At 39.3% G+C, this 22,146-nt stretch overlaps 2 protein-coding genes across 24 annotated transcripts; one reads left to right on the forward strand and one right to left on the reverse strand.

The window, feature by feature from the left end:
* The first annotated feature begins 1,570 nt into the window (after positions 1 to 1,570).
* Positions 1,571 to 21,055, forward strand: LOC118381774 (tuftelin-like). Of its 2 annotated transcripts, none has more exons than XM_052509686.1 (11): positions 1,571 to 1,648; positions 2,942 to 3,052; positions 3,145 to 3,231; positions 3,354 to 3,416; positions 4,931 to 5,050; positions 6,467 to 6,577; positions 6,660 to 6,883; positions 7,137 to 7,242; positions 15,688 to 15,771; positions 17,482 to 17,576; positions 19,189 to 21,055. In XM_052509686.1, the coding sequence occupies exons 3-11, from the start codon at positions 3,199 to 3,201 to the stop codon at positions 19,259 to 19,261; spliced, it is 909 nt and encodes a 302-aa protein (XP_052365646.1). In that variant the 5' UTR covers positions 1,571 to 1,648; positions 2,942 to 3,052; positions 3,145 to 3,198; the 3' UTR covers positions 19,262 to 21,055. The 2 variants fall into 2 exon arrangements, with proteins under 2 accessions (XP_052365646.1, XP_052365647.1); XM_052509687.1 differs by having other exon boundaries at positions 4,931 to 5,017.
* LOC127925014 (uncharacterized) lies at positions 17,591 to 19,181 on the reverse strand. 22 transcript variants are annotated; one of them, XM_052509685.1, is made up of 6 exons: positions 18,783 to 19,181; positions 18,529 to 18,663; positions 18,394 to 18,420; positions 18,038 to 18,177; positions 17,885 to 17,933; positions 17,591 to 17,846 (listed from the first exon to the last, which is right to left on the reverse strand). In XM_052509685.1, exons 1-6 carry the CDS (start codon positions 19,030 to 19,032, stop codon positions 17,677 to 17,679), a joined length of 771 nt encoding a protein of 256 aa, XP_052365645.1. In that variant the 5' UTR covers positions 19,033 to 19,181; the 3' UTR covers positions 17,591 to 17,676. The 22 variants fall into 22 exon arrangements, 21 of the variants coding, with proteins under 21 accessions (XP_052365645.1, XP_052365640.1, XP_052365634.1 ...); XM_052509680.1 differs by having other exon boundaries at positions 18,502 to 18,663; XM_052509674.1 differs by having other exon boundaries at positions 18,475 to 18,663.
* Positions 21,056 to 22,146: the final 1,091 nt, after the last annotated feature.

Consider the following 22,146-nt stretch of genomic DNA (forward strand, 5'->3'; position numbering starts at 1 on the left):
ATCATCATCGTTACGCAACACACATACCTGTTATTACCTCATTTCTACTGAGACACACGGGCCAGTGTGTACTGTATGTGCCAGATATGCCCGCTGGCGCTGCCCATGGCTACCTCACTGACTGAAAGAAGCACTACTACATGCCATTTGGTGAACTGTTGAATTCTTTCGTGTAAGTATACCGAAAACCACCTACCCATTCTTAACATATACTTCCTGAGTAATTACCAGGTGAATGCTACTTGTAGTGAAATGAAGTGCTACTTATATCTGTCCGGAGGAGTTTTTGGCCAAAGTGTCATTAAGTCATTGTGATGGCTGTCAGTGTGAATCACTAGTGAGGAATGAGACATTTAGTGGGTGGTTTCTGGGTAATGGTTTTAAAATGGGCGCTGATGAAAGGAGGCTTTGTGATGCACTACTCTGGTGCGTCAACACAAAGCTGGCAGTGTAGAGAGCTACAGAGAACGTCAACATACCTCACATACTCTAACTCTCCTAACTGGCCTGACTGGATGGGTCAAAACAACACAGTCAATATTCAACGGAACAGTAGCTAACCACACAGTGTGTTTCCATGGGTTCAAACACTTTACAACTCCACAGTATTTGCTGTGTCTGTCTTGTCTCAGAGTTAACTTGAGTTTAGACTTCAGGACACAGAAATGTACACAGAGGACAGTAAAGAGAACATGATGTGTTGTTGGTTTCCAGGTAGTCTGGTTTATCATCTCTATAACCCTGCTCCCTCAGCCTCATGCAGACACACAACCACACACACATCCCTCTCAGCTGGTAATATGGGGGTTCCCTGTCCAGTGAGACACACTACCAGACCTCACTGCCCTCATAGTGACTCAGCTGGTAATATGGGGGTTCCCTGTGACACACAAACCACACACACATCCCTCTCAGCTGGTGTGGGGGTGTGTGTGTGTGTGTGTGTGTGTGTGTGTGTGTGTGTGTGTGTGTGTGTGTGTGTGTGTGTGTGTGTGTGTGTGTGTGTGTGTGTGTGTGTGTGTGTGTGTGTGTGTGTGTGTGTGTGTGTGTGTGTGTGTGTGTGTGTGTGCATTTTCACCCTGACCCACCCGCCCACTCTTCCTGAGTTGCATTGTTTTGGAGCCAGATTTAGTTTATGGTTACTGGGCGACTTTGTTACCATGGAAATGTTCCATCCCACTTCAGTACAGTTTTTCTGCCCACTGTCTCCCAGAATTCTAATGGAGATTCCTATTGGTGCTGGCATCGATCTGGAACGCCATTCAAATGGAACATTCTGTCTCTGAGCAACTTTATGCTTCTGTTCTCTCTCTTTCTCTCTCTCTCTAACCACTGGCTCCCTACACACTAGTTGACTGGGTACTGGCCTCCAGTCAGTCAGTCTCTCTCTCCCTCCCACCTTCCCTCTTCCTCTCTGCCCTACACAGTATTACTCAGTTTCTCCTCCCTCTTTTTCCCCTCCTCCATTTCCAGTAGTTCCCTCCTTCCCCCCATCCCTCTCTCTCTCCATCCCATAACGGGCTCTTTGTAACTGCTTCTCATTTCGTCTTTTCTTCGTCTCGTTCGTCAGGATGGGTGCAGGAGACTGAGGCTGACTCTCCACCAGCAGAACCAGGTCGGGAGGATCACAGAACAACCCAGGAGCAAGGTAAGAACCTAGAACCATGACCTAGAACCCTAACCTCTAAACCAGACCTAGACCCTCAACACACACCTAGAATTCTGTCTGCATTAGCCGACTCCTACAATTACAACAGAGGGGACAGGAAGGAAGTCATGGAACTCTGTCCCTGGATGGATGGAATTGTATCCCTATGTGTAATATGTGGATAAAAGTCCATGGCAGAACAGAATTCTGAACCTTTACTGTTACTGTAAATTAATATACATACATAGTGTTAAGCCCTTCTGAACTGGCTGAGGGTTTTAGTGTGTTTTAGTGGACCAGGGGATGGCTGGGGTCACTGTCCCTAACACACTTTGATAGTGTGTTGAATCAGAAAAGAGTTGCACACACACACACACACAGGGTGCTAGTTCACACACAGACTCACAAACAGGTCATAAAATGTCATGGCTGCCATCCGGTTTCCATCAGAGTCTTATGTAACTGTTCTTAGGACTGTTCTTAAGACTGTTCTTAAGACTGTTCTTAAGACTGCAGTGTTGGAGAGGGGAGACAGACCACAGACGACTGCCAAGCTTACTAAACTTATACAGTGTATCTCTCTTGCTTTCTCTTGCGCTTTCTATTTCTCCCTCGCACTCTCTAACCCTCTTTCTTTCTTTCTTTCTTTCTTTCTTTCTTTCTTTCTTTCTTTCTTTCTTTCTTTCTTTCTTTCTTTCTTTCTTTCTTTCTTTCTTTCTTTCTTTGACCAATCCCACAGAAGTTTAGAGTTTATTGAATGGTGGTGATCACCATAGCAATCAGGACTAAATGTAACATCTACTGATTATGGGGGCTTTATACCCACACACAGGAACACTGCTGACACACACACACACACAGGAATCCTGTATACACAGATAAATAGTTTCCAGAGTTTGTTCTTGAAGCGGTGGACCTAAATGACAGATGTGTGTTATAATGCTGTATACATTCTACAACTCCCCTTCTGTTTAGAGGACCACCATTAGTTTCTAACCTGTTTCATTCTGGTTAGTACATTTTCTGATGGTCAGTTTGTGTCAGACATTCTCAGTGCTATTCTGAGTATCATACCTACTACTGTATATGGGACTGAATGGAACATCATGATGTCATATCCTGTTGGTCCGTCACTGAGTGTTCTTCCCAATCTAGTGTTGCAGCACGTAACTCCTCTCACACATTCATGTCACCACACTCAGAATCACTTCATGTTCACACATGCTGGAGGCTTGGAAATATTTTCACACTATTCCAAGTATCATAAACTCCCCTCCCTCCCTGATTTTTCAGCCAATCGGACGAGCGTTTGCTCTGGTGCAGCCAACCAATGATAGGCCTGCTCTGAAGCCTGAACCAATCAAACCCTCTGAGGAGAAGGCTGAAAAGGTTGAGGTCATCAAGGTGGGTGGATCTTAATGTTTGAGGGTGTGTGTGTTACCAGGGTGTGTAATGTGTAATGTGTGTGTAATATGTCTGTGTTCCATGGGTTGCAGGTGTATCTGGAGGATCGTAGACAGGAGCAGCAGAGACACCAGCAGAGCCTCAAGATGTTGTCAGATGAAGTCTCCCAGATACAGGAGGTAAGACACATTCTCTCTCTCTCTCACTTTCTCTCTCTGTGTGTGAATCTGTCAGTAACGTGTGTGTGTGTGTGTGTGTGTGTGTGTGTGTGTGTGTGTGTGTGTGTGTGTGTTTTGCTCAGGTGAGATACTGTCTGAAGACCCTGAGGGAACAGATGGCAACCAAGAACAAAGGACAACACAAGGTATGTGCACACATTTATAATGTTTATGTGAACACGTGTTGTTAAGGAACACATTTATAATGTTTATGTGAACACGTGTTGTTATGGAACACATTTATAATGTTTATGTGAACACGTGTTGTTATGGAACACATTTATAATGTTTATGTGAACACGTGTTGTTAAGGAACACATTTATAATGTTTATGTGAACACGTGTTGTTAAGGAACACATTTATAATGTTTATGTGAACACATGTTGTTAAGGAACACATTTATAATGTTTGTGTACACGTGTTGTTAAGGAACACATTTATAATGTTTATGTGTACACGTGTTGCTATGGAACACATTTATAATGTTTATGTGAACACATGTTGTTATGGAACACATTTATAATGTTTATGTGTACACGTGTTGTTAAGGAACACATTTATAATGTTTATGTGAACACGTGTTGTTAAGGAACACATTTATAATGTTTATGTGTACACGTGTTATGGAACACATTTATAATGTTTATGTGAACACGTGTTGTTATGGAACACATTTATAATGTTTATGTGAACACATGTTGTTATGGAACACATTTATAATGTTTATGTGTACACGTGTTGTTAAGGAACACATTTATAATGTTTATGTGAACACGTGTTGTTAAGGAACACATTTATAATGTTTATGTGAACACGTGTTGTTAAGGAACACATTTATAATGTTTATGTGAACACTTGTTATGGAACACATTTATAATGTTTATGTGTACACGTGTTATGGAACACATTTATAATGTTTATGTGAACACGTGTTGTTAAGGAACACATTTATAATGTTTATGTGTACACGTGTTGTTATGGAACACATTTATAATGTTTATGTGAACACGTGTTGTTAAGGAACACATTTATAATGTTTATGTGAACACGTGTTGTTAAGGAACACATTTATAATGTTTATGTGAACACATGTTGTTAAGGAACACATTTATAATGTTTGTGTACACGTGTTGTTAAGGAACACATTTATAATGTTTATGTGTACACGTGTTGCTATGGAACACATTTATAATGTTTATGTGAACACATGTTGTTATGGAACACATTTATAATGTTTACGTGAACACGTGTTGCTATGGAACACATTTATAATGTTTATGTGAACACATGTTGTTATGGAACACATTTATAATGTTTATGTGAACACGTGTTGTTATGGAACACATTTATAATGTTTATGTGAACACATGTTGTTATGGAACACATTTATAATGTTTATGTGAACACGTGTTGTTATGGAACACATTTATAATCTTTATGTGAACACATGTTGCTATGGAACACATTTATAATGTTTATGTGAACACGTGTTGCTATGGAACCAGTTGTTTAATGTCATCATTCATTTTGATACCTACTGATGACATATGCAATATGTCCTGTGTGTGTCACTTCTACCTAAATGTGTGTCTCATATCTCCTCTGGTTCTCTACATCCCTCACTATTCCCTCTCTTTCTTCATCCTTCTCTCCCCTTAGTTTCTTGCTAGTGGCTACAGAGTCAGCACTCCCTCCAATCAGAACATCTCTTCTTCCTCAAAGGGAGGAGTTAAAGATGATGGGCAGGTGAGGGGCTTTTCACATGCCCTATACGGACAGGTTCGTGTGGGGTGTGTGTGTGTGTGTGTGTGTGTGCATTTTAGTATGAGTGTATTCACAAATACAGCGAGGGGGAGAGAGAGAGGTGAGGGAGAGAAGAAGAAAGAGAAACACCCCCCAGGAGAGAGATCTGGAAGGCCTGGTACATTCCGTCCCTCCTCTCCTCCTGTGTTCACAAATACAGAGAGAGAGATCTGGAAGGCCTGGTACATTCCGTCCCTCCTCTCCTCCTGTGTTGTTGAGTGTGTTTGTGTTCTTCTCCCTCCATTGTTCTACGTTCCCCAGATGACTGCCTGTTTAATAGCTGTGGTTTAGTCTCGAGGCCAAACAGGTAATGGGCGTTCCCAAGGCTATTCATGTCAGGATTCGGGAGCCTTTTCAGAAGAGTGAATAGGGCTGACTTTAACAGTTTGTGTGTGTGCAGCGTGTGAATGACGCATGAGTAGCAGTTGGCGTTACAGAAATATGAGTGGAAAACTTTCACCATTGTTTGGCTTCCATCAGAATCTCTCCCTTTGTAACCGCTGCTATGACACACAGACACATACAGTCACACCTCACTCTTTCTCACTCTCTCCCTCCCCCTGTCATTGAAATGTAAAAAAAGATTGTTCTGTAATTATTTGCATATTAGCATTTTGCGTTTCCTCTCTTACATTTACATTTACATTTAAGTCATTTAGCAGACGCTCTTATCCAGAGCGACTTACAAATTGGTGCATACACCTTATGACAACCAGTGGAACAGCCACTTGCATCTAAATCTTGTTGGGGGGGGAGAAGGATTACCTACCCTTACTTACCCTATCCTAGGTATTCCTTGAAGAGGTGGGGTTTCAGGTGTCTCCGGAAGGTGGTGATTGACTCCGCTGTCCTGGCGTCGTGAGGGAGTTTGTTCCACCATCTCTCTCGCTCTCGCTCTTTCGCTCTCTCTCTCTCTCTCTCTATTGTCTTTAATCTGATTCACCTGTGTAAACAAAGGGCCGAGCCGCTCCCACTATAGTAAAATCAACACTGAGAAACCAATACAATACTATACAAATCAGTACTACACTATACATAATATAGTACTATATAATACAGTACTACACAATACTGTACTAAAGTGATAATCCCCGAGTAGACTGTGTTTGGAGGATATATTGGCACGGGTGGTGTTAGGTCCGAGACGAACACTATACAATACACTACTGTACAATGCTTTACAATACAGTAGTACACAACAGTATACAACACAGTACTTCCCTGAACCGGGGAGTCAGGAGTTGACAGTGCTTTGACCAGTCAGGTGGCTGAATGAGTTTATGAACAGGATTCTTGGAGCTTCACTCAAATCTATGGAAACAAACTGTGTTTATAGGTTTTCTCCCAGTTGAACAGTTCCTTTATTCCCTCTTTCTTTCTCTCTGTCTTCAGGGAGGGGAGGATGAGGTGGAGAGGGACAAGATGAGGGAGGTCAGTAAGCGTCTGTATGCTCAGCTACAGGAGGCCGAGAAGAAACACCAGGAGGAGAGAGAGAGACTGCAGGTAAAACAGACGGACGGACGGACGGACGGACCGGACGTGTTGTAAATCATGAAACTAAACTCTCTGTCCTTTTCCTGTGCAGACTGAGGGTGTGGATCTGCGCCAGCGTCTGGGGGAGCAGGAGGAGAAGCTGAAGGGGGTGGAGGAGAGTAGTGAGAGGAAGGACCAGAGGATTGAGGAGCTCCAGAGGCTGCTGGGAGGCATGGCGCATGAGAGCCAAGCCCTACGAGACACACTGAGGAACAGAGAGGAGGAACTCAGAGAATTACGCAAGATCAGAGAGGAGGGCAGGAACGAGGAGCAGAGGTGAGGAGGATAATAAACAGAACACACACACACTGCCCAGTTGGAGCTAGAAACACAAGCATTTCACTGCACCTGCGATAACATCTGCAAATCTGTGTAAGTGATTTGAGTTGACACAGAGCACACACACACAGATCACACAGATCACACACAAACACCAAGACACACAGGAACACACACACACACACAGACACACACACATACATATAGACGAGGAGTGTTCTCAGCCACTCACGCTGTGTGTTCTTCTCAGGTCAGAGCAGTTGGAGAAGGAGCTGGCCATTCTGAAGGAGAAGATCCATCATCTAGATGACATGCTGAAGAGCCAGCAGAGGAAAGTCAGACACATGATCGAACAGGTGACACACACACACACGACTATAACATGTTATAACACGACTATAACATGTTATAACTAGCTATAACAGGACTATAACACGACTATAACATGTTATAACATGCTTTAACACGACTATAACATGTTATAACATGACTATAACATGTTGTAACAGGACTATAACATGTTATAACATGACTATAACATGTTGGACTATAACATGTTATAACATGACTATAACATGTTATAACACGACTATAACATGTTATAACATGACTATAACATGTTGTAACACGACTATAACATGTTATAACATGACTATAACATGTTGTAACACGTTATAACATGTTATAACATGACTATAACATGTTATAACTAGCTATAACACGACTATAACATGTTATAACATGACTATAACATGACTATAACATGTTATAACTAGCTATAACACGACTATAACATGTTATAACATGACTATAACATGTTGTAACACGACTATAACATGTTATAACATGACTATAACATGTTGTAACACGACTATAACATGTTATAACATGACTATAACATGTTGTAACACGACTATAACATGTTATAACATGACTATAACATGTTGTAACACGACTATAACATGTTATAACATGACTATAACATGTTGTAACACGACTATAACATGTTATAACATGACTATAACATGTTGTAACACGACTATAACATGTTATAACATGACTATAACATGTTGTAACATGACTATAACATGTTATAACATGACTATAACATGTTGTAACAGGACTATAACATGTTATAACATGACTATAACATGTTGTAACACGACTATAACATGTTATAACATGACTATAACATGTTGTAACATGACTATAACATGTTATAACATGACTATAACATGTTGTAACACGACTATAACATGTTATAACATGACTATAACATGTTGTAACACGACTATAACATGTTATAACATGACTATAACATGTTATAACTAGCTATAACACGACTATAACACGACTATAACATGCTTTAACACGACTATAACATGTTATAACTAGCTATAACAGGACTATAACATGTTATAACTAGCTATAACACGACTATAACACGACTATAACATGCTTTAACACGACTATAACATGCTTTAACACGACTATAACATGTTATAACATGCTATAACACGACTATAACATGTTATAACATGCTATAACAGGACTATAACATGTTATAACTAGCTATAACACGACTATAACACGACTATAACATGCTTTAACAGGACTATAACATGTTATAACTAGCTATAACACGACTATAACAGGACTATAACATGCTTTAACAGGACTATAACATGTTATAACTAGCTATAACACGACTATAACACGACTATAACATGCTTTAACAGGACTATAACATGTTATAACTAGACTATAACACGACTATAACAGGACTATAACATGCTTTAACACGACTATAACATGTTATAACTAGCTATAACACGACTATAACACGACTATAACATGCTTTAACAGGACTATAACATGTTATAACAGCTATAACACGACTATAACAGGACTATAACATGCTTTAACATGACTATAACATGTTATAACTAGCTATAACACGACTATAACATGCTTTAACAGGACTATAACATGTTATAACAGGACTATAACATGCTTTAACACGACTATAACATGTTATAACAGGACTATAACATGCTTTAACAGGACTATAACAGGACTTTAACACGACTATAACATGTTATAACATGCTTTAACACGACTATAACATGTTATAACATGCTTTAACACGACTATAACATGTTATAACACGACTATAACATGTTATAACTAGCTATAACAGGACTATAACATGTTATAACACGACTATAACATGTTATAACATGCTTTAACAGGACTATAACATGTTATAACATGCTTTAACAGGACTATAACATGTTATAACTAGCTATAACAGGACTATAACAGGACTATAACATGCTTTAACAGGACTATAACATGTTATAACTAGCTATAACACGACTATAACAGGACTATAACATGCTTTAACAAGACTATAACATGTTATAACTAGCTATAATGGGACTATAACATGCTTTAACAGGACTATAACATGTTATAACAGGACTATAACATGCTTTAACAGGACTATAACATGTTATAACAGGACTATAACATGCTTTAACAGGACTATAACATGCTTTAACAGGACTATAACATGTTATAACATGCTTTAACAGGACTATAACATGTTATAACATGGGACTATAACATGTTATAACATGCTATAACAGGACTATAACATGTTATAACATGCTATAACAGGACTATAACATGTTATAACATGCTTTAACAGGACTATAACATGACTATAACATGTTATAACATGCTTTAACAGGACTATAACACGACTATAACATGTTATAACATGCTTTAACACGACTATAACATGTTATAACTAGCTATAACAGGACTATAACATGCTTTAACAGGACTATAACATGCTATAACAGGACTATAACATGCTTTAACAGGACTATAACATGCTTTAACAGGACTATAACATGCTTTAACAGGACTATAACATGTTATAACTAGCTATAACAGGACTATAACATGTTATAACTAGCTATAACAGGACTATAACATGCTTTAACAGGACTATAACATGTTATAACTAGCTATAACAGGACTATAACATGCTTTAACACTATAATGGGACTATAACATGCTATAACAGGACTATAACATGCTTTAACAGGACTATAACATGCTTTAACAGGACTATAACATGTTATAACATGCTTTAACAGGACTATAACATGTTATAACATGCTTTAACAGGACTATAACAGGACTATAACATGTTATAACATGCTTTAACAGGACTATAACATGTTATAACATGACTATAACACGACTATAACATGTTATAACATGCTTTAACAGGACTATAACACGACTATAACATGTTATAACATGCTTTAACACGACTATAACATGTTATAACATGCTTTAACACGACTATAACATGTTATAACATGCTTTAACAGGACTATAACACGACTATAACATGTTATAACATGCTTTAACAGGACTATAACACGACTATAACATGTTATAACATGCTTTAACACAGGACTATAACATGTTATAACATGCTTTAACAGGACTATAACACGACTATAACATGTTATAACATGCTTTAACACGACTATAACATGTTATAACATGCTTTAACAGGACTATAACATGTTATAACAGCTATAACACGACTATAATGCTATAACAGGACTATAACATGCTTTAACACGACTATAACATGTTATAACTAGCTATAACATGACTATAACATGTTATAACTAGCTATAACACGACTATAACAGGACTATAACATGCTTTAACAGGACTATAACATGCTTTAACAGGACTATAACATGTTATAACATGCTATAACACGACTATAACATGTTATAACATGCTATAACAGGACTATAACATGTTATAACTAGCTATAACAGGACTATAACACGACTATAACATGCTTTAACACGACTATAACATGTTATAACTAGCTATAACAGGACTATAACAGGACTATAACATGCTTTAACAGGACTATAACATGTTATAACTAGCTATAACAGGACTATAACTTCAACAGGACTATAACATGCTTTGACTATAACATGTTATAACTAGCTTTAACAGGACTATAACACGGGACTATAACATGCTTTAACAAGACTATAACATGTTATAACTAGCTATAACAGGACTATAACACAGGACTATAACATGCTTTAACAGGACTATAACATGTTATAACTAGCTATAACATGACTATAACAGGACTATAACATGCTTTAACAGGACTATAACATGTTATAACTAGCTTTAACAGGACTATAACATGCTTTAACAGGACTGTAACAGGACTATAACAGGACTGTAACAGGACTATAACATGCTATAACAGGACTATAACATGCTATAACAGGACTATAACATGCTTTAACAGGACTATAACATGTTATAACATGCTTTAACAGGACTATAACATGTTATAACATGCTTTAACAGGACTATAACATGTTATAACAGGACTATAACATGCTATAACACGACTATAACATGTTATAACAGGACTATAACATGCTATAACACGACTATAACATGTTATAACATGCTTTAACAGGACTATAACATGTTATAACTAGCTATAACGGGACTATAACAGGACTATAACAGGACTATAACAGGACTATAACATGTTATAACTAGCTATAACACTATAACTATAACAGGACTATAACATGCTTTAACAGGACTATAACATGTTATAACTAGCTATAACAGGACTATAACATGCTTTAACAGGACTATAACATGTTATAACAGGACTATAACATGCTTTAACACGACTATAACATGTTATAACAGGACTATAACATGCTTTAACAGGACTATAACATGCTTTAACAGGACTATAACATGTTATAACATGCTTTAACAGGACTATAACATGTTATAACATGCTTTAACACGACTATAACATGTTATAACATGCTATAACAGGACTATAACATGTTATAACATGCTATAACACGACTATAACATGTTATAACATGCTTTAACAGGACTATAACATGCTATAACATGTTATAACATGCTTTAACAGGACTATAACAGGACTATAACATGTTATAACATGCTTTAACAGGACTATAACATGTTATAACTAGCTATAACAGGACTATAACATGCTTTAACAGGACTATAACATGCTATAACAGGACTATAACATGCTTTAACAGGACTATAACATGCTTTAACAGGACTATAACATGCTTTAACAGGACTATAACATGTTATAACTAGCTATAACAGGACTATAACATGTTATAACTAGCTATAACAGGACTATAACATGCTTTAACAGGACTATAACATGTTATAACTAGCTATAACAGGACTATAACATGCTTTAACACGACTATAACATGCTATAACAGGACTATAACATGCTTTAACAGGACTATAACATGCTTTAACACGACTATAACATGTTATAACATGCTTTAACAGGACTATAACATGTTATAACATGCTTTAACAGGACTATAACACGACTATAACATGTTATAACATGCTTTAACACGACTATAACATGTTATAACATGCTTTAACAGGACTATAACATGTTATAACATGCTTTAACAGGACTATAACATGTTATAACATGCTTTAACAGGACTATAACATGTTATAACATGCTTTAACAGGACTATAACATGTTATAACATGCTTTAACACGACTATAACATGTTATAACATGCTTTAACAGGACTATAACACGACTATAACATGTTATAACATGCTTTAACAGGACTATAACATGTTATAACTAGCTATAACGGGACTATAACAGAACTATAACAGGACTATAACAGGACTATAACATGCTATAACACGACTATAACATGTTATAACAGGACTATAACATGCTATAACACGACTATAACATGTTATAACATGCTTTAACAGGACTATAACATGTTATAACTAGCTATAACGGGACTATAACAGGACTATAACAGGACTATAACAGGACTATAACATGCTTTAACAGGACTATAACATGCTATAACAGGACTATAACATGCTTTAACAGGACTATAACATGCTTTAACAGGACTATAACATGCTTTAACAGGACTATAACATGCTATAACAGGACTATAACATGCTTTAACAGGACTATAACATGTTATAACTAGCTATAACAGGACTATAACATGCTATAACACGACTATAACATGTTATAACTAGCTATAACAGGACTATAACATGCTTTAACAGGACTATAACATGTTATAACTAGCTATAACGGGACTATAACAGGACTATAACAGGACTATAACATGCTTTAACAGGACTATAACATGCTATAACAGGACTATAACATGCTTTAACAGGACTATAACATGCTTTAACAGGACTATAACATGCTTTAACAGGACTATAACATGCTATAACAGGACTATAACATGCTTTAACAGGACTATAACATGCTTTAACAGGACTATAACATACTTTAACAAGACTAACATGCTATGACAGGACTATAATGGGACTATAACATACTATAACAGGACTATAACATGCTTTAACAGGACTATAACATGCTTTAACAGGACTGTAACAGGACTATAACAGGACTGTAACAGGACTATAACATGCTATAACAGGACTATAACATGCTATAACAGGACTATAACATGCTTTAACAGGACTATAACATGCTTTAACAGGACTATAATGGGACTATAACATGCTTTAACAGGACTATAACATGCTTTAACAGGACTATAACCATAACGGGACTATAACATGCTTTAACAGGACTATAACATGCTTTAACAGGACTATAATGGGACTATAACATGCTATAACAGGACTATAACATGCTTTAACAGGACTATAACATGCTTTAACAGGACTATAATGGGACTATAACATACTTTAACAAGACTATAACATGCTATGACAGGACTATAATGGGACTATAACATACTATAACAGGACTATAACATGCTTTATCAGGACTATAACGTGCTTTAACAGGACTATAACATGCTTTAACAGGACTATAACATGCTATAACAGGACTATAACATGCTTTAACAGGACTATAACATGCTTTAACAGGACGATAACGGGACTATAACATACTTTAACAAGACTAACATGCTATGACAGGACTATAACAGGACTATAACATGCTTTAACAGGACTATAACATGCTTTAGCAGGACTATAACATGCTTTAACAGGACTATAACATGCTATAACAGGACTATAACATGCTTTAACAGGACTATGTCATGACTATAACATACTATAACAGGACTATAATATGCTTTAGCGGGACTATAACATGCTTTAACAGGTCTATAATGGGACTATAACATGCTATAACAGGTCTATAATGGGACTATAACAAGTTGTAACAGAACTATAACATGCTGTAACAGAACTTTAACATGCTATAACAGGACTATAACATGCTTTAACAGGACTATAACATGCTTTAACAGGACTATAACATGCTTTAACAGGACTATAACATACTTACATACTTTAACAGGACTATAACATACTTTAACAGGACTATAACATGCTTTAACAGGACTATAACATACTTACATACTTTAACAGGACTATAACATGCTTTAACAGGACTATAACATACTTACATACTTTAACAGGACTATAACATGCTTTAACAGGACTATAACAGGACTATAACATGCTTTAACAGGACTATAACATGCTTTAACAGGACTATAACGTGCTTTAACAGGACTATAACGTGCTTTAACAGGACTATAATGTGCTTTAACAGGACTATAACATGCTTCAACAGGACTATAACATGCTATAACAGGACGATAACATGCTTTAACAGGACGATAACGGGACTATAACATACTTTAACAAGACTAACATGCTATGACAGGACTATAACAGGACTATAACATGCTTTAGCAGGACTATAACATGCTTTAACAGGACTATAACATGCTTTAACAGGACTCTAACAGGACTATAACATGCTATAACAGGACTATAACATGCTTTAACAGGACTATGTCATTACTATAACATACTATAACAGGACTATAATATGCTTTAGCGGGACTATAACATGCTTTAACAGGTCTATAATGGGACTATAACATGCTATAACAGGTCTATAATGGGACTATAACAAGTTGTAACAGAACTATAACATGCTGTAACAGAACTTTAACATGCTATAACAGGACTATAACATGCTTTAACAGGACTATAACATGCTTTAACAGGACTATAACAGGACTATAACATGCTATAACAGGACTATAACATGCTTTAACAGGACTATAACAGGACTATAACATGCTTTAACAGGACTATAACATGCTTTAACAGGACTATAACAGGACTATAACATGCTTTAACAGGACTATACCAGGACTATAACAGGCTTTAACAGGACTATAACAGGACTATAACATGCTTCAACAGGACTATAACATGCTTTAACAGGACTATAACATGCTATAACAGGACTATAACATGCTATGACATGACTATAACATGCTATAACAGGACTATAACATGCTATGACAGGACTATAACATGCTTTAACAGGACTATAACATGCTATACCAGGACTATAACATGCTATAACAGGACTATAACAGGCTATGACAGGACTATGACATGCTATGACATGACTATAACATGCTATAACAGGACTATAACATGCTATAACAGGACTATAACATGCTATAACAGGACTATAACAGGCTATGACAGGACTATGACATGCTATGACAGGACTATGACATGCTATGACAGGACTATAACATAGATGTGTGTGTGTGTGTGTACAGCTGCAGAACTCTCGTATGGTGATCCAGGAGAGGGACCGTGTCATCAGAGATCTGGAGGAGAAGGTGGCTTTCCTGGAGGCAGAGGTCAGTACCAACTAACCATGCCTGGGATTTGTAGTCTTTTGTTCACCATCTACTGTTGCTCCGAACTGTAGTCTTTTATGCCTGCAACACAGAGTAGGGTTTGACTTCCTCTGACCCTACAGTTGAAGTTGGAAGTTTTTCACAATTCCTGACTTTTCATCCTAGTAAATATTCCCTGTCTTAGGTCAGTTAGGATCACCAGTTTATTTTCAGAATGTGAAATGTCAGAATAATAGAAGAGAGAATGATTTATTTCAGCTTTTATTTCTTTCATCACATTCCCAGTGGGTCAGAAGTTTACATAACCTCAATTAGTATTTGCTAGCATTGCCTTTAAATTGTTCAACTTGGGTCAAACGTTTCAGGTAGCCTTCTACATGCTTCCCAAAATAAGTTGTGTGAATTTTGGCCCATTCCTCCAGACAGAGCTGGTGTAACTTAGTCAGGTTTGTTGGCCTCCTTGCTCGCACACGCTTTTTCAGTTCTGTCCACAAATGTTCTATAGGATTGAGGTCAGGGCTTTGTGATGGCCTCTCCAATACCTTGACTTTGTTGTCCTTAAGCCATTTTGCCACAACTTTGGAAGTATGCTTGGGGTCATTGTCCATTTGGAAGACACAATTGCAACCAAGCTTTAACTTCCTGACTGATGTCTTGAGATGTTGCTTCAATACATCCACATACTTTTCCTGCCTCATCATGCCATTTATTTTGTGAAGTGCACCAGTCCCTCCTGCAGAAAAGCACCCCCATGATGCTGCCACCCCCGTGCTTCACGGTTGGGATGGTGTTCTTCGGCTTGCAAGCCTCCCCCCTTTTCCTCCAAACATAACGATGGTCATTATGGCCAAACAGTTCTATTTTTGTTTCATCAGAGCAGAGGACATTTTTCCAAAAAGTACGATCTTTGTCCCCATGTGCAGTTGCAAACCGTAGTCTGGCTTTTTTATGGTGGTTTTGGAGCAGTGGCTTCTTCCTTGCTGAGCGGCCTATCAGGTTATGTCGAGTTAGGACTCGTTTTACTGTGGATACAGATACTTTTGTACCTGTTTCCTCCAGCATCTTCACAAGGTCCTTTGCTGTTGTTCTGGGATTGATTTTCACTTTTTGCACCAAGTACATTCATCTCTAGGAGACAGAACGCGTCTCCTTCCTGAGCGGTATGACGGCTGCGTGGTCCCATGGTGTTTATACTTGCATACTATTGTTTGTACAGATGAACGTGCTACCTTCAGGTGTTTGGAAATTGCTCCCAAGGATGAACCAGACTTGTGGAGGTCTGCAATATTTTTTCCGAGGTCTTGGCTGATTTCTTTTGATTTTCCCATGATCTCAAGCAAAGAGGCACTGAGTTTGAAGGTAGGCCTTGAAATACATCCACAGGTATACCTCCAATTGACTCAAATTATGTCAATTAGCCTATTAGAAGCTTCTAAAGCCATGACATAATTTTCTGGAATTTTCCGAGCTGTTTAAAGGCACAGTCAACTTAGTGTATGTAAACTTCTGACCCACTGGGATTATGATACAGTGAATTATAAGTGAAATAATCTGTCTGTAAACAATTGTTGGAAAAATTACTTGTGTCATGAAAGTAGATGTCCAAACCGACTTGCCAAACCTATAGTTTGTTCACAATAAATTTGTGGAGTGGTTGAAAAACAAGATTTAATAACTTCCGACTTCAACTGTATGTATGTGTGTGTTTAGAATCGGGAGATGCATGATCAGATGGACTACTTCCTGGGAGGTGAAAGGTCAAACTCACACCTCTCATCAGACCGCCACGCCCAGATTGTCTACAGGTAATTTACATCCAGTAACTCAAGCAGACACACCCATCATAGACCTCTCAGATTGTCTACAGGAAATTCACGTCCAGTAACACAGGCAGACACACACCCATCATAGACCTGTCATCAACTCGCCACACGCCTGACCTGTCATCAACTCGCCACACGCCTGACCTGTCATCAACTCGCCACACGCCTGACCTGTCATCAACTCGCCACACGCCTGACCTGTCATCAACTCACCACACGCCTGACCTGTCATCAACTCGCCACACGCCTGACCTGTCATCACCACACGCCTGACTCACCACACGCCTGACCTGTCATCAACTCACCACACGCCTGACCTGTCATCAACTCGCCACACACCTGACCTGTCATCAACTCACCACACGCCTGACCTGTCATCAACCACACACCTGACCTGTCATCAACTCGCCACACACCTGACCTGTCACCAACTCACCACACACCTGACATGTCATCAACTCGCCACACGCCTGACCTGTCACCAACTCGCCACACGCCTGACCTGTCATCAACTCGCCACACACCTGACCTGTCACCAACTCGCCACACGCCTGACCTGTCATCAACTCGCCACACGCCTGACCTGTCATCAACTCGCCACACACCTAACCTGTCATCAACTCGCCACACGCCTGACCTGTCATCAACTCACCACACGCCTGACCTGTCACCAACTCACCACACGCCTGACCTGTCATCAACTCACCACACACCTGACCTGTCATCAACTCACCACACGCCTGACCTGTCATCAACTCACCACACGCCTGACCTGTCACCAACTCGCCACACGCCTGACCTGTCACCAACTCACCACACGCCTGACCTGTCATCAACTCACCACACGCCTGACCTGTCATCAACTCGCCACACGCCTGACCTGTCACCAACTCGCCACACGCCTGACCTGTCACCAACTCGCCACACGCCTGACCTGTCACCAACTCGCCACACGCCTGACCTGTCACCAACTCGCCACACGCCTGACCTGTCACCAACTCACCACACGCCTGACCTGTCACCAACTCGCCACACGCCTGACCTGTCATCAACTCGCCACACGCCTGACCTGTCATCAACTCACCACACACCTGACCGCCACACGCCTGACCTCAACTCACTAACTCTGCCACCACACGCCTGACCTGTCACTCACGCCTGACTCGCCACACGCCTGACACGCCTGACCTGTCACCAACTCGCCACACGCCTGACCTGTCATCAACTCGCCACACGCCTGACCTTTCACCAACTCACCACACGCCTGACCTGTCATCAACTCGCCACACGCCTGACCTGTCATCAACTCACCACACACCTGACCTGTCATCAACTCACCACACACCTGACCTGTCATCAACTCACCACACGCCTGACCTGTCATCAACTCGCCACACACCTGACCTGTCATCAACTCACCACACATCTGGTCCCTCATTCCCCTGACTGACCAGAAACATCACCTGACCTCACACAGCCCTCCACACACACTTCTAACCCCTGCACATCCCCATAGTGTCCCTCAGCTGTTCACTAGTAATGTGTTCCCCAGAGTAAAACCTTGGCATCGATCTCATTTCTCTCTCCTCCACAGTAAGCCTTTGAAGCCCAGCAACTCGTCCAACAAGCCTCTTCCCTTCATCAAAATCATTGAGACCAAGTCCTGAACTGGTGAAAGCGAGGGAGAAGGGGCTAACCTAACGACACCAAACCTGCTAAGCTAGACAACAACGGACTGAAATAGACCACCACCACATTACCACCACACCAACATTACAGTGCACGTATGAAGTTTAAACTGAGGTGACCACAACAACATCACATCAACTGACCACCAGCACCATCACCCAATATGCAATGTGTGTGTGTCAGAGGAGGCTGGTGGGAGAAACTATAGAATGAGGGGCTCATTGTTTTTTTTATTACCTTTATTTAACTAGGCAAGTCAGTTAAGAACAAATTCTTATTTTCAATGACGGTCTAGGAACAGTGGGTGAACTGCCTGTTCAGGGGCAGAATGACAGATTTGTACCTTGTCAGCTCGGGTTTGAACTTGCAACCTTCCAGTTACTAGTCCAATGCTCTAACCACTAGGGTACCCTGCCGCCCCATTGAAATGTCATGGAACAGTCAACTGTTCCCATATGTTTGCTGTGTTTCGTACCGTTACATGTATTCCTCCTATAGCTCCTCCCACCAGCCTCCTCGTGTGTGTGTGTGTGTGTGTGTGTGTGTGTGTGTGTGTGTGTGTGTGTGTGTGTGTGTGTGTGTGTGTGTGTGTGTGTGTGTGTGTGTGTGTGTGTGTGGTGTGTGTGTGTGTGTGTGGGTGGGTGGGTGGTTTTGGATTGTGTATGAACGTTGATGTAGATATACTTAGAGAGTTGATTCTCAATAGAAGTCTATTTATTCATAGCAGACAGATTATTCTTTCTAACTCAGTGTCATAATCTATTGTCATCTGTTGAAGTCCGTCTGAAGGACTTTACTACTGACAGAGAGGACCAGAGACGGTGTGGTAGCACTGTGGTTAGTAAGGGTCTGATAACAGACCGAGTCTTTGGCCTCAGAGAGGAGGCAACCATGCCAGGCTGGGCCATAACAGAGAAATAAAATGGCCGATGAGTGAGAGGGGGATCGAAGAGAGAGATGGAGGGTAAGAAATCTGTATTAAACTAATCAGAACACAACCAGTTTGTCATCTTTTTACCATGGCACCAAGGCAGGATAGAGTGAGTGTTGCTACACTATACAGGTATTGGAGAAGCAGAAACACATTTAGGATAGAGGATATAGTTTTCCATCAAACTCTTCTGTAACCCATTAACCTACTTCCTGTGTCTGTGGCCTGGAGTCCACTGTTAGAATCCTCTTTATTTGACACCTGAAAGGGAGAAAGACAATCTTTGACTTTTTGTAAATATACTTATATGGTCACGTAACGGCCACAGTGATGTGTCATGGTTTATACAAAGTTATGAAGGCCATGTTTGTTATTTTGTTCGTTGAGAAAGTAGGATGTTTGGTCTAGTATGTGTGGATTAGAAGTCCCCTCACCAATACTGATGTCACTTTAAAGTCTAAAGGAAATGAAGATGATTCATTCTGACAAGTACTTACTAACCTTGCAAGAAGTCTTGTTGACATTATCCACATTTTTGCATGCATTTCAGTTACCTGCCGTTTCATCCACCATCACCAGCTTTGTACATAACTATATTTATTTGTTTATGTGGTGTTCTTTGATGTCCCTGTAGTCTCACTCTGGGATTTGTTTGTTAGTTTTATCCTTCAGACAGGAATGTTTGGCCTGACACTTTAGTGTGTGACAATCATCTTTATGTATTTATGTGAAAATACAACTTTCATTTTAGGGAAAACATTTTCAGTAGACATGTTAGTGTGTGTTAGTTAACAACATATATACTTTGTGTTTTAGTTATTTTAATAAATATATGAAAATACTTGTTTTTTTTCATGTTTTTTGAGGGGGTACTAGTGAGTCAAATATTGCCATTCACATTTCTATATTACATCTAAATTCATTATTATAATTTACTTCTATATTATGTAGTTTATGCAAAGTGCAGTACTGTAGTTTATGCAAAGTGCAGTACTGTAGTTTATGCAAAGTGCAGTACTGTAGCTTATGCAAAGTGCAGTACTGTAGTTTATGCAAAGTGCAGTACTGTAGCTTATGCAAAGTGCAGTACTGTAGCTTATGCAAAGTGCAGTACTGTAGCTTATGCAAAGTGCAGTACTGTAGCTTATGCAAAGTGCAGTACTGTAGCTTATGCAAAGTGTACTACTGTAGTTTATGCAAAGTGCAGTACTGTAGCTTATGCAAATTGCAGTACTGTAGCTTATGCAAAGTGCAGTACTGTAGCTTATGCAAAGTGCAGTACTGTAGCTTATGCAAAGTGCAGTACTGTAGCTTATGCAAAGTGCAGTACTGTAGCTTATGCAAAGTGTACTACTGTAGTTTATGCATAGTGCACAACTGTAGTTTATGCAAAGTGCAGTACTGTAGTTTATGCAAAGTGCAGTACTGTAGCTTATGCAAAGTGCAGTACTGTAGCTTATGCAAAGTACAGTACTGTAGCTTATGCAAAGTGTACTACTGTAGTTTATGCAAAGTGCATTACTGTAGCTTATGCAAAGTGCATTACTGTAGCTTATGCAAAGTGCAGTACTGTAGCTTATGCAAAGTGCAGTACTGTAGCTTATGCAAAGTGCAGTACTGTAGCTTATGCAAAGTGCAGTACTGTAGCTTATGCAAAGTGCACTACTGTAGTTTATGCATAGTGCACTACTGTAGTTTGTGTATAGTGCAGTACTGTAGTTTGTGTATAGTGTACTACTGTAGTTTATGCAAAGTGCAGTACTGTAGCTTATGCACTGTGCAGTACTGTAGTGTATGCATAGTGCACTACTGTAGTTTATGCAAAGTGCAGTACTGTAGCTTATGCAAAGTGTACTACTGTAGTGTATGCATAGTGCACTACTGTAGTTTATGCAAAGTGCAGTACTGTAGTTTATGCAAAGTGCAGTACTG

The sequence above is a fragment of the Oncorhynchus keta genome, unplaced genomic scaffold (genome assembly GCF_023373465.1).
Source record: "Oncorhynchus keta strain PuntledgeMale-10-30-2019 unplaced genomic scaffold, Oket_V2 Un_contig_4917_pilon_pilon, whole genome shotgun sequence".
Lineage (NCBI taxonomy): Eukaryota > Metazoa > Chordata > Actinopteri > Salmoniformes > Salmonidae > Oncorhynchus > Oncorhynchus keta.

Excerpts from the sequence above, each read along its gene's own strand:
- LOC127925014 (XM_052509665.1), bottom strand. The coding sequence starts at position 19,032 with ATGAGGGACCAGATGTGTGGTGAGTTGATGACAGGTCAGGTGTGTGGC. Across the intron at positions 18,394-18,447 it reads GTGTGGCGAGTTGATGACAG|GTCAGGCGTGTGGCGAGTTG; the intron begins GTCAGGCGTGTG and ends AGTTGGTGACAG. Across the intron at positions 17,934-18,037 it reads GCGAGTTGATGACATGTCAG|GTGTGTGGCGAGTTGATGAC; the intron begins GTGTGTGGTGAG and ends ATGACAGGTCAG.
- LOC118381774 (XM_052509686.1), top strand. The coding sequence starts at position 3,199 with ATGTTGTCAGATGAAGTCTCCCAGATACAGGAG. Across the intron at positions 5,051-6,466 it reads CACATGCCCTATACGGACAG|GGAGGGGAGGATGAGGTGGA; the intron begins GTTCGTGTGGGG and ends CTCTGTCTTCAG. Across the intron at positions 7,243-15,687 it reads TCAGACACATGATCGAACAG|CTGCAGAACTCTCGTATGGT; the intron begins GTGACACACACA and ends GTGTGTGTACAG.